Below are 16,819 nucleotides of genomic sequence, written 5' to 3'. Positions count from 1 at the left end.
CGAGATAGGCCAGTTCTAGGTAGCGACGCGTTAACGACAAGGCCCCTCGGTCCGAAATATTTTATATCCGAGAGGTCCGCGGCCGCCGGATACGCCATTAATTTCCGAGGCGTGCCGTCGTTTCGCGCCTAATAAATGCCGCGGAAAGGCAGTCGAAGATGATCGTCAAGTCGAACAGCCGCCGATTCGATAATTTACTATTTTATCCGTCATAAATAAGCGCATCAGCGCGCTTTTATCGCGATTACACCCTGTAGCGAACTCATTTGTGCAGCTCGGTCGAATCGATCGCGATATAAATAAAAAATAGAGCCGAGAATAAAATAGAGCGATATCGAATAACGAGTTTCGCGAATTTCCGTGCCGAGATTTCTTTTTAGCAAATGAGGAGACAATCTACGAATTTCATTTTATTTATATTAAAATTTTATTTTTATTTTTATTTTATTATAATTTTATTTATTTTATTTATTTTATTTTATTTTATTTTATTTATCTTTGTGCTCCACTTTTATGGCTATGAAACATGAGACTATTCAATACGAAATAATATAGTATCTTATAAGTCATGTGACAACAATAAGAAAAGATGTGGTAATATAATAATTTATAAAGAGATGTAATTATAAAATGTATTAAGTGAATGTGTAAAATTAATTACGAAATGATTAACTGTGGATTAAGCTAAAATTAACTAATATAATAATAATATATAGTGTGTGGTGTGAGAATTGTGTGCGAGTTTGACAACCGAAAGAGTACTAATAATACGCGTGTTAGAATATTTCGCACTAAATTCTTAACTAATCGATCGTAAAGAAGAATCAGCTTAGCCAAAAATTTCGAATCGATATAACGCTCTGATCGTTTCGATTAAAAAAGAGTATTCACCCTTTCGTCATAAAAAATACACACGAAGCGTAGGATCATTCGATTTTATCGCCGATAAAGATCCGCGATTTTCAATGCGCGAAACGCGATTGTTTAATTTTAGGTTTTTCGGATATAAATTACATCGACAGTAAGAGTCATTTTTCTCTGTCCTTTTTTGCAGGACAGATATTTTTATGCGCGATGTTTCACATCGTGGGAATCATTAAAATCTGGCGAACTTCAAATAAAATTATAAAATAAATTATATTTCCTGTAATTATATTCCTAAAATAGATTATATTTCGAGTGCCTCCGCGTAATAAATTTATTACAATTAAATTTCTAGTAGAACTATAATAATATTTTTGTCTAATTAATTTAACACAACTATAACAGTATAATTGTGACTATAACGGTATAATTGAATTTAAAATTACAAAGCGGAATATTCTATCTTTTTTTTTTTAATATTTATTGTTGGTGTATACTATTTTATCGGATATGTTTATCGATCGAGGATCATTTCTCGTAGCGATACGGCAATAATGCATATACATGCAAGATGCAGAAAAACAGGTTATCGTTGTAGGGCGCATTGAACTCGATTAACATCGGACTGCCAGTAAATGTCAGTTCTACCCACTGCTCGCAATGCAGTCTTCTGCAGGCGGTAATGCAGCTGGCCGCTTTGCCTCCAGTTGAGTATAAGGGAACTTTAAAAAAAAGAAGTATTTTAAGTATATCGCAGAATTTATATTTATTTAGAATATAAATAAATTCATCGGCAATAAACAACGTTACTGATGCAAAATAAAATGTATAAAAATTATATCGAAATATTTGTAAAATTTAATTGAAACATTTATACAATGGATAACATGGGAGAGTACAATATTATATTATATTATTACAGTATATGTTTTTCTTTCTCAAAAAAGATTTAAACAAATTATTAATATATCGTCGCGAGAGATATAATAATAATATGTGTATTCGAATATTGTGTTTTTACATTTACTAAAATAAACTTGTTTTTTATTTTTTATACATTGATTTTATGTTTTATGTATTTGTGATTATATTTTTATCAATTGAGAAGAAATAATGAAATGAAGAAAATATCGAAAAGCAAATCTAAACAATAATAAATCCGATTTTATCGGTCATTAATCACACCCCTAGATAAACTGTAATCAATATTATATGATACATATTAATTTGCACTTAAATTTAATATCCTAGTACGTTATTCGATTTCCGATTTAATAAAACGTTCCACAAGGTGCTTATCAACTATTGCGCTCACGAACATTCGAGGAATTATCAAATCACACTTATGCGATATAAATGTTCGTTTTCCACAAACTCGATTCAACCATCCATATAAATGATGAGAGCGTCAGGTAGTACGATTTTATAGCACGTCACGATAGGGATGGCAATCGTAATATTGCGTAATGAAATCCTAACTGCGTTAGAAGATGAAAACGATTCCGGCAGCCTCGAGGTACAGTCGCTTACGCTCAGGCAGCGATTACGCTTCATACAATTTTTCTTCCTCGCTGTAACACGTTCCTTCTACTCCCTCACCCTTCAGTTTCCTCTGCATACGCCCGCAATCCCTTTTCGCTGGTCTTGTATTTACATTTACGAGAAACAGTGTTTTCCCTTGTTTGAAAGATTTGAAAAGAATTCTTGCAAATTTTAATTACGGCTTTTTGTCTTAATTTTTACGTTACTTTATGTATTTTCTTTATAATTATGTTTTAGCATTCTTTCTCCGGTATAAATTAATTCTCGAGAAGTTGAGTATTAAATTCTAGAGAGAAACGTATTTCTGTAAGAGCTGTCATTTTTTGTCACATTTTTATTTTATGATATTTTTCATGGAAATACTTATTCTGGTCAAACATTGGCAAATTTCGCGCAATTAATTATTTTTAAATTTGACTATTTTATATTCTTCCCATTTCTGCTTCTTATCTCTAACCCAACGTACTTGTCATAAATTTATGATTATATTAAGTTTATCTGAGAAAATAGAAATCCTCGCGAGAAATAATTAAATTCTACGATGGTAGGAGAGCGAGGTGCGCTGAAGTTCATAGCAAGAAGGAAGGAAGGAAGGAAGGATACGATGTCCTGCGCAGGATCATCGATCACGTCACAAAGGAAACTACAGAACCCCTTCTGGTTTCATCTACCACTCTCTCGCTCATTGTCAGACAATTTCTCGGATCTCGTGGCAGCCATAGAAAGGCACATTGAAATGGATGACTAGACAGTGACGAGTCATTTGGATTCCTTTAACAGCTGAACCATGCTTTCTTCCAATTTTAATCCAACTCATCTGACTTGATCAGAGAACGGAAGGTTTCTTTTCAAAATTGTCACGTATTAATGTGAAAAGCATTTTGAGATAGAAAAATTTTGTATTTTACAAGATTATAAACTTGCACTGGTTTATATAAATAAAACTGTTAAATAGATCGTGAGATCTTTCTTAAATTTATATACTTATATACATTTACCGTCTGTTTTAAAGGAACTTTTATTAGGAAAAAATTCTGAAATGATCGAAGAGATTATTTAATCAACAAGATATCCATTAGGGAAGGAACACCTTGCGTTTCTCTTTACGCGTCGCTCCTTTCTGCCGGCGCGAAGAAAGGACGTAAGAAGGGGTCGCGTGATGGCATCCTTCGTGCTCGGTAAATAAATTATTCCGGTCTTATCAGGAGTAATAGGGGTGCGCACGACACAGATTGGTTGACGTCGGGCACGCGAATTAAAAGTTACTGCCGCACGGTCTGCGGTAAGACGCCACCAAAAGACGATGGTGACACTGAGGGTTCGTAATATCTACGCACGTCCGGTATAGTTAGCCCACGGCGATGGGTCGAGAAGTCTAACGAGTGTTTCCGTGCGAGTTTCGTAACTTTCTTGCTATATTCGAGACTCCGCAGCTTGTCAGATTTGCCGCATCGATTACATCCATCGCGCTATCTCCTGGAAATACGTTATTCCCTCATATTACGGGTAGTACAGGATGTTCCATATCTATCCGATGTTATATAACGCGAATGTAGATTCCTCGAATATAATTTAAAATTGATATTTTTTAAATTAATCTCCAAGTTATTAAGGATTCGTTTACATCTATTTGAAATTCCTGACAGATGTTGAGATAGAATCAAATATCTCCGAAAATATTTTATAGAAATTCGATTGCGTAAAAATATAATGCACTAAAATAAGCAGAAATGTATAATGAAATTTTAAAACAGTTTATGATGATCTGTCATGTATATATAATCTCAAGATACATATTAGATCAGTTGCAACTTTTTTAAAGAATCGATGAAACGTCGCTCGACAACATGTCGTGAAATCTTTCGCATTTGAGAGAGAAATCGACGCGATCATCTCTTAGATTCGCACGTCATGGTTCTGCTTTTTTCTCCGGGTATACTTTAGCGTTTCCTTTAGCGATACAGCAAGTTTGTCGGCACGTATCTCACACCGGGATGGCGCGGACGACACGAGATTCTGCAGGCAGGGAGAATGTTGCAGGCTGAACTGCAACGAAACTTTTTCGCGCCTCCTCTCTTTCTTCGAGCGACTCATCCCTCGCATCCCTCTGGCTTCCCTCCCTCGTCATTTTCCTCGTCGAATCTCGAGGACCCGGCGCAAAGTTTCGACCTTTTTTCTTCGCGCTGATTTCTCGAGATCTCTCGACGTCTCGCTCGCTTCATCCTCCCCGTCGAGCGGGGACGAGCACATCTGCGGAAGAACTTTGAGGAAACGTCAGCCGAAAAAGTACCACCCGCACTCGCCCCAATTGATTGATACGATTTTATTGGCCCGCCAAGATTTATCGATTACCATTACCGCTTTATATGATTGATATGCACAGATTCGCGGATTTACTGACGTTACGCACTTATGTGTTGGTTCGTTTTCATTCTGGTTCTGTAGTCAGAAAAACCTGTTTATCAAAGCTAAAGCGGTTTAAATGATATGTAAGAAAATAAATATTAAGAAATTTAAACGAGAATTAAGATGTATGTATGAGAGAAAACACGAGTTGAAAGGAGTTTTAACTTGAAAAACAAATGCTTTACGAGAGATTGTCACGATCGTGTGATAAGCCCGAATCTTTTGTCTCCTTGGATCGCAACTTTCGAGTATCTTTCGCAGTCAGAAATTACGTTTTAATCACGACGCAAACGAGACGATATTACTTTTATTTGCTTCTCGTTAAAAGTGTTTCAGACAGAGATTGAAGAACGCGAAAAAACTCTGTCGAGTACCTGTTTACTTTGCGAAACAGCGGAACGCCGGAAGTTTTATATGTTTAAATTGTTATTCGAGATCTTGTAGTCAAGGCAGTGAATTATGTAAAGTAAAAGGAATGCGTAAATGCGTAAACGTGCGGCTAATGTTAACGTAGAAAGAAGTAAACGACGTATTGTGTGTGTGTGATTGCTATATATAAACATATACTATTCACAGATGAGAATTACGTACAATGCATACCGGTAAACAGGTAAAACAATTAACGCGGGTAGGATATTACAGACAACATTAATAATTATAAAATATAAAAATTGTACAACATAATGCGATGAAAGATATTACATTACATCTACCAAATAAGCTTGCAATTAATATGAAATGATACGCGAGATATATTTTCATGAATGTATAGTATTTGCATAAACATGAAAATAAATTAGCCAAGAAAATGTTATGCCAAATTTGAAAATAAACGCCAGGATATATGCGATTAAATCATGGCGTAATTAATGTACGATAAATATAATAAGAGACATTTGAATTGCGTGCGGTATAATTAATACAAGCGCAATACATACATATATGTAACTGCATATAATGTGAGGGAATATTATACTAAATCTGTTTCTTTTTTTCGTGTTGCAGGTGAGTCGCTGAAACAATCGTATTTGTCATCCGCGAATTTTTTTCCGGGACTAATGGAAACCCTTGCGGTAAGACCGCTCCTTGATTTACGAGCCCGGGATATGAATGTGCAGGTGGAGGTTCGGTAAAGGTGTCGGGACTGAGTTATTATCTGAAAAATATGTTTTCGCGGAAACTTCGGATTAAATTGACAAAGAGCCCAAGTTTTCAACGTTACGAATTGCGCCCCAAAGGCGTGATTTATACCGGCATTACGGGCGGTTTTTAAGAGCGGCTTCGACATCTTTGAGAATTTCTGAATTTCTTTGATTGATATTCGGACGGAAATAAAAATTACGATTTCACCTCCACCTGTGTACGTATATCATGTAATAGTAAACGTTATCTTTTTGTAACATACGAACCGAACTATTATCTTTCAGTTTACTTAAATGCCATTTACATTACATTAAGAACATCAACGATAATTAAACGTTAACTCTATTTTAACGCATATATTTGATGACTATGAGATTATCTCTCACAAAATTTTTTTAATAAGAACTCTCTCGAAAGCAACCAGACATATCTCACTCTTCAGGATATCTTTTCTCTTAAGAGTAGATATTTGTGTCTACATTTCACTTACATTATTCGAAAGCACGTATCCCCATTGCAAAGAAGGACGGAAAGGGATTATTCGTCGCGTACCTTTTTACCATCTAATTGATCTTCGCTTCTTAATTGCAATTAACCTCGAACCTCGAATGTAATTATAACGGAATTAAATTAAAATGCTTTGAAGGATGAGCGCGCGGACGCCGGTAATGAGAGCGGATAAAGAAAAGTTATCTTTTCATCTCGAAATTAAATCGCAAAAATTTCCTGCTCCTCTTGTCTTAGACTTTCCGCGACTGCGGAAAAAAGTGCACGTCCCTCAGACAAGTTTGTTTCATCGGGGAGAAAGTTTCGCAAACGGGGATTAACGAGGAATTACACTAGGATTGTTTAAGATTATTTTTGTTTCGATTAGTAGACATGTAACTTGCAAGAAATACTATTGATTCTTTTCCAAGCGAAATTTTTGATAATAATTTTTTTTAAACACGATTTATTCATATTTATTTATTACTTGTCGTTGTGTTATTCTAAATGCATATATTCGCTAAGAGATGCAATTTACCAGTAATAAAAGCAGCGATCGCCAGTAGCTATTAGTTAGGGGTCGACAAGAACGAGAAGGATGCAAAGCGTATCTAGCAGACTCCGGGAAACTTTTGGCGGAACTGTAGGATTCTAACCTGGTTCAGTTAATAGCAGCGTGGTTTCGTGTAGTTTAACCCAGCCTAACTTATCCCTTAGATTAGTTCAACGGTCCGTATACTTGTTCACCGGCCCCACTTCTAGTAGCTCGCTACTAAATGCTATCTATAATCATGTAGCTCTGGTACTTGCGTCCTGTATAAGACGCGTCTACAAATAGCTGTTCGTAAAACTGGTCGGGGGTGTCTCTCTCGAAATAATATATACATTTTAAAACTGTCACGCATTTTTCAAAGAGATACCGAAATAAAAATTGACATCTACGGTACAGTTTTTATATTTTTACATTCATTTGGCGTCTGCTATTATGTTTCTTATATCACGATGCTTTTATTGTTGTTTATGATATAAATACGCAATCCATTTTTATTGATACTTTAAAAAATCAATATCGTTTAAAAAAAAAAACAAAAGAAAATATTACATACATAGATACAAGATATTCATTCATATTTTTTTCTCCCAAATATGTCATAAATTTATCTTTCCGTAAAAATGACCAGCAATCATTGATTGAACTCGAATACTCTTATATATATCGATATACGAATAATCCTACATATTCAGAATTCGATAGTACATGACAAACGTATCTAGTTCTAATTCTCGGCGTCATTAACTTCCAATCATGCACGCGTTAGTATTTACCGATTTCCGAGGTCCATCTCACCCTTGGGCAGATACATACATACATAACGCCCCTTTGATGGGCGTAGTATCTGTAGCGCATTCCGCCGTAAGCTACTGATGTGTACTTAAGGAATCGACGCCAAATATAATTACCGGTTTCGTCCGTTTGCTTCAGGCAAATACACCTCCCCCCCAAGCTAATACAGTCAAACACTACTGCTCCCCCTCCCTTCGATCACCCTCGAACCTCTGCCTGCAGCAGCAGGCAATATGTCTGATCTAAATTGGACCGTTGTTCACTACTCATATTTGCAGTTCAAAATAATAGCGTAACAATTCGTGATACCGATAAATGATTATTATATTGTATTGTGAGCAAAAAAAGCTATCCTAGCGATAGATGAAATAAAAATATAAATTTTGTTTATACTATCAACGTAAATAATAATGTTATTTCTGCGAAAAAGTATTGTTTATAAAAAATATTGTTATAAAAAATATTTGGATATCTCTTAAATTATTTTATGATATAGTTGAACGTCATAAACTATATACTATAAAGTATAGCAATTAAAACTGTAAGTTAATCTTGCATTCTGTTTAATCGCACATACCGTGACACGCAGGATAAAGATCACAGCTTAGTTTTTCATTGATTAATAATTAACAATAATTAACAGTTGCATTTTGGTTGAGAGAGAGAGAGAGAGAGAGAGAGAGAGAGAGAGAGATGCATTTCGCAGAAAATAACTTTTCCCGCGAATAAAGTTACTATATCTCGCAGTCACTTTTCCATTCCCACATGCTTGCTCGATCTTTATAAAAACATGCAGCATCTCTCTTCATGTATACATCTTTGCACTCGCTTATTAAATTCTCCCAAGTTTTTTTTATCTTGGTAAAACCTCACGCTTTTCGGCGTAGTATGTACAAGTGAGGGAGTGGCGTTTGATAGGAATGCCCTAATCATACTTTGCTACCTTTTCTAGATTGTGCTTTATCTCTCATCGTGGAGAAACTCAAACGGTGGAAGAATCATTATTCTAATTAAAAAAATTCATAATTCAGAAAATAAAAGTCTTACGAGAGGTAGAAAAGATTACCTTTTTACTAGGTTCGCCTGAAGAATTGCGCGAGAAATGTAAATTTCATGATATTAGATTGTTCTCCAGGTCACGAGCTCTTATCGCAATGCAATTAATCTATATTAGAGCCGTATATGCCGCTCGGTAATTATAAATTACAGGTAAATCCAGAATTTCAAGCGTGCACGTTTCGGGAATAAAGTACAACTGCCTAAATGTATAGAATTATTTATCGCGCGAGCTCAAGTTTCCAAAATTGGAATAATCCACGAACGCCTAATTATAATCAGGTTTCGATTGTCGCGGGGGCGTGTTACGTGTTAAAGCGAAGAGGCGCTTGGAAATTTGTAGAAGATATTCCTACCAGATGCCATTATTCCAGTCACACATACTTGCCGGTGCGTTTCCGTCACCAACAACATTTTCCATCCCGCCGCTTTTCCTCCTACCCTCTCTCTCTTTCTCTCTGCGTTCACGATGGTATTTTCAGCACGTGCTTGACTTAAGCGCAATTTAATGTGGTTTAAGTTCGCGCAAAGGGGAGGTTTGGCGACGGAAACAAGTTGCCGCGCCTAATCAAGCCTCGCTTTAACCCCGCCAGGACCATCGTCGTTCCCGGGAGACGCTGGAACTACTTGTCCAACTAATAATCGCAGAGGATTCCCCAAACTGAAACTTCCGCTGCGTAGAGCGATGTGTCTGCGGACTTCTCGGGCGTGTTTAGCGCTAACGGGTGGTCCGGAATCCCAATCGAACGCGAAGGGAGCTTCCGGTAAGACGTGGAGAATGCTTCGCATTGTAAGTTTAATCGAACGGAAGCATGTCTGTGGTTCAAATTATAAGACTGCATTTTTCTTCTCTTGAGAAAAATCCGATGTCGGTTCATTGCTCGTCAATAGTTTGAATTCAATGTTTAATCATATATGCATAATAATGTATTCAGAAAAATCTAATTTATCTTATGATATTATAATATTATTTTGTAATCGTGTTATGTTCTAACATTTCGCGCGATTGTATTTTATTATACCTGTCATATTATATTCCGCGTTATATGTATATCTCTATTACATATTCATGACTCTTGTTTCTCGATTTTAATTGAGCTATTGGTTGTTTGTTTACGAAATTCGACAGCGTTTTATAGTAAAATTCATTGAGCATATAATTTTAATATTATATTGTTTTATAATAACGTTTTATTTAATATCAATTAATTGAAAGAAAATTGAGAAATATATAAACATAATACGATATATCTTAACGTCAAGTTTGCTTGTAACTTTCCTTTTTATTAATTTTCTTTTTATTAATAAATTTTCTTTTTAAATTTCCTTTTTATTAATAAAAGTAATTTTTCTTAGAAAGAGACTTTTTAAGAAGAGTTGATCTCGCTATTTCTAGCCATAACAACTATTGCAACTGATTCCGTTCAGAAAGAAGAAAAATAAAATCTCCAATTTTGTGATATCTGTGTCCGATACTTTTTACGTCACATTTCTGTTGTAACATTGATACCGCGTATGAAGCTCTATAATAACTCTATTAAAACAGTGATCCGATATCACGCTCAGGAAATAACGACGTTATCTCTGTACATTCGACGTAATCATGCAGGTCGAACGAGCCTGATAAAGCAATCGCTGATTAGGAAGTGAAGAAGGCATCATTTCTCTCTGTGTATTTGATTCACATCGAATAGAAAAAAATCCTGACAAATTTATTCCTATTTCACTGTCGCTCTCCGAATGTGTATATCGGTTTCTAGTCTCATCTGTTAAATCGGGTTTGATACGATATTGTTCTCTTACTCGCCTTGTCTTGCATTTTGTTCGCGCGACGGAGAATTTTTCGGATAAACTGATAAAACCAAAATCAAATACTCTCATTAAACAACGAATCTCGACGGTGGCTTCGGGCAAACGCTCTTGTGATGAGGTGTTATTATCAGTGATTTCGTTGATTAAAATGGCGCGAGAGTAACAAGTTTCCGTAGTATTTAAATCGAATATCGCATATGAATTTGTGTATGTGTGAAATGCAGATGATGAAGAAAGTTGCACGAAATATAGGTCCTTGAAATCTCCAGTAGCGCAAATCCTCGGTCTCCAAGTACAACGGTAGAGTTTTGAATAATATAGCAGATTTTATCTCGTATCGAATTATATACTGTATTAGGCTGTACGACTCTTAAGACACCTAAACTTGAAAGATTTATATTGATAATATACTGATAATTTGAATATAAATATTCAACATATTAATTTGAATTCGGAGAATAAATAAATAAATAATATACATATGGGAACATGTATCGATCGGGATCACGTATTCTCGATATATTACATTTGTCCCTTAATCTCATCGTTATTCCGCTAATTTTTAATCGACGCACGTATCCGCCGTCTTCGTCTCGAACGTGAACCGGCCGTCCAACTTCCGACAAATTTATTCTCACTTCATGCCTGTTTCCTGATAAATATCGATTCCCGAGGGTGGCAAGCAGACTTCGGCCTCGATATAATCGCGTTACTTCGGAAGCCGCCACGTCGCGTGCCTGCCGTTCTTCTTATTTGTCTTGTCTCTCTCCCGCTCTCCGCTTGCGCAAGGAAGCGTTTCAGGAAAAGAGAGAACTGAATATCTTCGTTAAAGCCAAATTTATACGGTTCTCTTCTGACGATCGGAATAAATTGTATCAAATGAATGTATCGGATACGAACGAGTTTTTATTTAAAAGTGCCATCAACAGAAATATGCTGGTGCCAAACGCAATTTGATGTGATTTTTGCAAACATTCATGATTGTTTAAAACATTTGAAATAATAGCTGATGGAATTTATTCAAATATCTCAATCAATCTTAATTATTTTACGCTTGGATGATTTATCGCGAACGATAAATATTAACGATAATGAATGATTATTTTAATGGCAAAATTATTAATATCATTTTCTCTCTCGCGATAACTCACTCGGAATGAACATTCAGAGTAAACCGTGTAAATTCGGCTTAACCGACAGTTCGAGGGAAGACGAGAAGGTGCGAGTGTGCACGTGAAATACAGCGCAGGGGCAAAAGCGGGAACGATGGAATTTGATATCCGTGCACAGGGTCGGGAAAATAAAGTGGAAAAATTCCATCTGGTCAGACGCACCAGGCTCGCTCGTCGGAAGAGCGAAAGAGAGATGACGAAGTAGAAGAGAAGAGAAGAAGAGAGGAGAAGAAGACGAGGGTATAAAGGGAAAGATGACTCAGAGTCGGTACATCCAATACACACCGTCTTGATTCGCACGCGAATATGAAAGAGTACGATTTACAACGAACGCCAGAGATGTATGACGCCCTTCGACCAGACTCGAATCGAGGGTTCGAATAGTGGAACAGATGGAGAAAAAAAGAGGAACTCTTATTTTCATTATAAAATTGTAAAAAGAAAACAAAAAGTAAAAAAGTGCAACGTGAAAAAAGAGAAGGTTAAAAAGATGACTTCTGGCACACGAGAGCACGACATTGTGCGGAGGATGAGGAAGAAAAAAGCAATGTGGATCGGGTGAGCTTAAAAGAATCGCGCATTGCATCGTCGTCGAAAATGTTATTTTAAAACTTTAAAATTTATGATTTTTACAATAAGTATATAGAAAAAAAATGCACACACATATATATGACGTTGAAGAAAAAGATATTTCATTTTATGATTTAATTTCCAAGATACTTATGCTATAAACTTGCTTTGATAAATTTTCATTTACTTCCTTTCATCTTTTACAAAATAAGTCACTTGAATTTCTTTTGAGAATCTCTAGCGAGCGGAATACATTCGTTTGCGAAATGCGCATTGTGGTAATTGGCTTTCAGAGATATTCGACGCAGCGTTTTTACGAAGATCACACGTTTCGTACACGTTTTTGACACACTGAGAAAAAAATCTGATTGCATTAATTAGAAATTTGGTAGATTCAATCGTCTGTTGGAAAATGAACGAATCAAAATTCCTTTAGGAATTTCTAGATGAGTATGATTAATTTCTTCCTGTTAAATTTATCAAAATTTTTTGGTAATAATACTAAATTTACAAAAAATCACTCTGTCCATGCTTAGTTAATATAACAGGAAATTTTATAGATCCAACTAGAAAATACTAAACCAAATCCTTGTAGTAAAGTCTATTAAACGTTCTAGTTATAAAAAATCGAGTCTTATTATGATAATTAGAAATTCTGCTTGGTTTAACCAAAATGCCTTCTGTCAGATACAATCTTGTTGATATAATCAAACGATTTTTCTCAGTGCACTGATGACGCGACAGGGCGATTCTTCAAGCTCGCCCGAATCCACGCTGCATTTTTCTACCGCCCTTTCATCCCCCGCGCAGAGTCATGCTCCCGTGTCTCAGGAGGCGGCGAGTTTCGCGACGGTAAAAAGCTAAACGACGAGGCAGGCTGGCTCGGTCCAGACGAGGCCGGGTCGTCGTTGTCGTTGTCGTTGTCGTTGTCGTCGTGGTGCTCGTTGTCGTCGTTCTCATCTCGTCGCGTTGTCGTCGTTTTCCTTTTCACCTCTTTCTCTCTCCATCTCCCTCTCGTCTCGTTGCTCGTCGCTCTTTCTCCGTCGCGAAATTAAAAACATTTACTTCCACGAAAGAAATACGAAGCCGTGGACGAACCTCTCATAAGCCGAAACATATTTCGCGGGGGCGGAGGGAAGGAGAACCGAGGACCGGAAAACTGAGTAAAAAGCTCGCCAAAGCAGAAAGAGACTGGCACTCTGGGATGAGTAGAACCTCTCATGTCCGCGTCTGGGATGTACGCGCGGCCCGTGCCGTCCACGAGAACAAAAAGAAGCTCTGTCAAGATGAAGAGGGAGCGAGGAAGCGGGACGACTCGCGGAAATTAATTCGCGATGTTTCTCGTTCCGCTACAATATCGCGGCGGAATATTGCGCGAGTAACTACGTCATCGTGGATTTTCAACTTATCGGTACAAAGCTGTATTCTCGTCATATTATATCAGTACTCGACAATTGAAACACGTGTAAATGGTGGTGGTTCTCGAGTAGCAGAATTAAATTATCTTGAAGTGAATTAAAAATTACGAGGTTTTAGAAAAGGACGAGAAAGACGAAATTTTTACATTGATTCAAACACACGCTAGTAAGAATTTCAATCACAAATTCATATTAAATATTATTTCTTTTTTTCCTCAAATATGATACGAGATATGATGTTAATTAGTAATGAACTTGTACCGTAATTATCGTAGATGTATCAAAGAGTTTTCATTGACATTTATTATAAGCTCTCGAAGATGTCAGTCTAGATTAAGGGATAGCTTACTCGTGACTGTCTTGGAGGGGAGGGTTGGCGGAAAGGCGGGAAGGGGCCGTAAGTAGATTACGCGACTGTGTAATTGAATGGCCATTCTAAATGCTCCGACCGCTAATTAAGAAAGCGATACCGATCGATTATCCGGCTTGGTATCGATGCACGCTAACCCACCAGCATCCTCCATAATCCGCCGATATAACCCGTAACGGTACACGGTCGCGCGAGATCGAAGGTGGTGTATTCTCCCCTTCATTGCCCTTTCTCCTCCCTTCACTTGCGATCCTCTCCCCTTCTAAGTCTGTTATCAGCGAACCCCAGCCTCATCGCGGGCTGGTGCACGGCTAACTACCGATTATTGCCGGCGGCATAACCTTCGATTAAAATCAACCCCCGACCCGTTTAACGGTCTCGTTAGATCGTCCAATCAAAGAGAGAGACTCGCTTTTCGCAAGGCCAACGACTTGCGGCTCGACCTCAAGCTCCGCGGTTGGATGTTGATTAAGCGCCCATAATGAGGAAGAGGCGGACAGTAAGCATGATGCGGCGCGATTTTTATTCCTTTAATTTTCTCGGAAAAAAGTAGATTTATATTTTTTACATAATATTATATATTTTTTTAATATATTAATAATGTATGTTTTTTTCTCAATTCCTTTGTTCGATGTACTAATCATTATTAGTCTACAATTAATCTTTAATTTTCTCGGAAAAAAAGTAGATCTATATTTTTTACATAATATTATATATATTTTTTAATATATTAATAATGTATGTTTTTTCTCAATTCCTTTGTTCGATGTACTAATCATTATTAGTATACAATTAATCTGTTTAGAATTTAATGGTAAACATTCTGATTATCTTTACGATTGCATAGATTCGATTAGGGTATTTATCTGCGAGGCTATATCGCGGAGATAAATTTAGCCGAATACGATTTCGAAGAAGGTTTCCTCCCGAAATGTGTTGGTAATATATTTGTTTACGCGCGTCAGAATGCGCGGCGTGCGATTTACGATGTGATGAAATGCCATCAATTCATAGTGGTTATCGAGGTTTGCGCGATTGTGCGAGATGAAAAGGCGCTTCCATAAAATGGCGCCGGCGATGTTTGTTTAGCGTCACTGCGGCAATTACTGAGATCGAGTTTAATTGTCTTTGATCGATTATTCAATTATATTCTTTCCAATATATATATAAACTTGATTATCTCGTTGATTATTATCGCAACATCAGATTCATTCAACGCTCTTATGGCATGTTTTATTTAAATCAATGACATATATATCACACAATTATATATCACACAATTTCATTCAAACATTTTCGAATCGAAATTTAATGTAATTTTCTTTAATTATTAATAGCGTAGTATTTTTTGAAATCTGATTTGTGACTTTAAAAGCAATATTTTAGGAGATTTATTTTTAATTATATTAATTTTTCAGTGTCTGCTCGCCTAATTTAATAATTGGAGGAATTTTTTTTTGACAAAACTTGGAAAGTAATACAGTGTCAGGGATTGAAGGAGTCGAGTGTCTAGTGAACACTGTTTCTTGATATTTCCCTTCTTCTTTCCTTTTTCACGCTCTGGGTGATGAACGACCGACGAGCCTTCGCGGCTTATGCAGCGGTTGAAACCCTGCTGAAATATTGAGGCGTTAAGCCGGGCGTTTAGCATTTTTCCGGGAGGACTATGCCGCTCAGGTGGATTTCAGACTGCGGGCGGACTGACGGGCTTCCGAGGGATTTGCGAGGCGGGTGATAAATATTAAAATAACAATTTGAATTCAACTTACTGGTTCAACCCGCGGTCGAGTACCACGCCTCGAGGGCAATGGGAGAGGTCGGGTGGGATGGGATGAGGAAACGCGATTTCCTAAAGGGAGAAGGATATATCCATGCTTTAAATTTATACAATAATCGTCTTACTTAGTCCGCTTTTTAGCATATTTTCTCGCGTCTTGTAATGATAGGGGTAGAGTTCGGTTTAGATGGAAATAACGGTAGTAGTGAATCGATAGAATGAGAGCATCGAATATTTAAACGAATCAGACTTGTACAAGCCGAATGTTTTGAATCGATTTTAACGATTAGGCGTATAACAAGTAATTCCATGAGTTTAAAAAGACGAGAAAAGCCTTCTTTCTTATATAAATTACAGTAAATAATTTAACTTTCTTATATAAATTACAATAAATTTTGCATAAGGCTCAAGGATATAAATTTAAAATATATCCCTTTGAGATTCTTCTCAGTGGAGCGCAATAAACGATAAATAAACCGTTACAAACCTTTAGCGATGAAAGTCGGTCGCGAGTCGGAATCAAATGCTTATAAAAATGTCCATGCGAGAAAATTTGAAATTACAAGAATAGCAAAAGATTTGTTCGCACGACGGAGGATACGGATAAGGGAACATTTTCATTTTCACGGAGCTCGAGAACTATATCGGAAGAGTATCGCAGCGAATTGATCGTGACGCGTCGCGCATAATTGCGGAAGTCTCTCGTATTATTGTCGACGGGGATTCATCAACCGCCAGAAGGAGGAGCGCAAAATTAAAGCGGGTCGTCTCGCCTCGCCTCGCCTCAACCCCGAACGATCGCGTCGCGATCAATAGTAATAGCCGCACTGCCAGTATGCGGTCGCGCGCTATCAAGCG

The 16,819-nt window shown here is 37.0% G+C and overlaps 1 protein-coding gene across 4 annotated transcripts in view; it reads left to right on the top strand.

Annotated features, from left to right (window-relative positions):
* The window catches only part of LOC145974942 (uncharacterized), a 116,771-nt gene that overhangs the window by 58,862 nt on the left and 41,090 nt on the right, over nt 1–16,819 (top strand). Inside the window, exon 4 of one of the 4 annotated variants that reach the window (XM_083105069.1) lies at nt 9,436–9,606. In XM_083105069.1, coding sequence (XP_082961195.1) covers nt 9,436–9,606 — 171 coding nt within the window. Of the gene's footprint in view, nt 1–2,954; nt 3,284–5,817; nt 8,121–9,362; nt 9,607–16,819 lie in introns of those variants that run through there. The other 3 variants (XM_083105071.1, XM_083105070.1, XM_083105068.1) reach the window with 3 other exon arrangements.

The sequence above is a fragment of the Camponotus vicinus genome, unplaced genomic scaffold (assembly GCF_025532165.1).
Source record: "Camponotus vicinus isolate PSW18456_S1 unplaced genomic scaffold, iyCamVici1.0 SCAF_7, whole genome shotgun sequence".
NCBI lineage: Eukaryota > Metazoa > Arthropoda > Insecta > Hymenoptera > Formicidae > Camponotus > Camponotus vicinus.
This window is presented reverse-complemented; position numbering and strand designations above follow the sequence as displayed.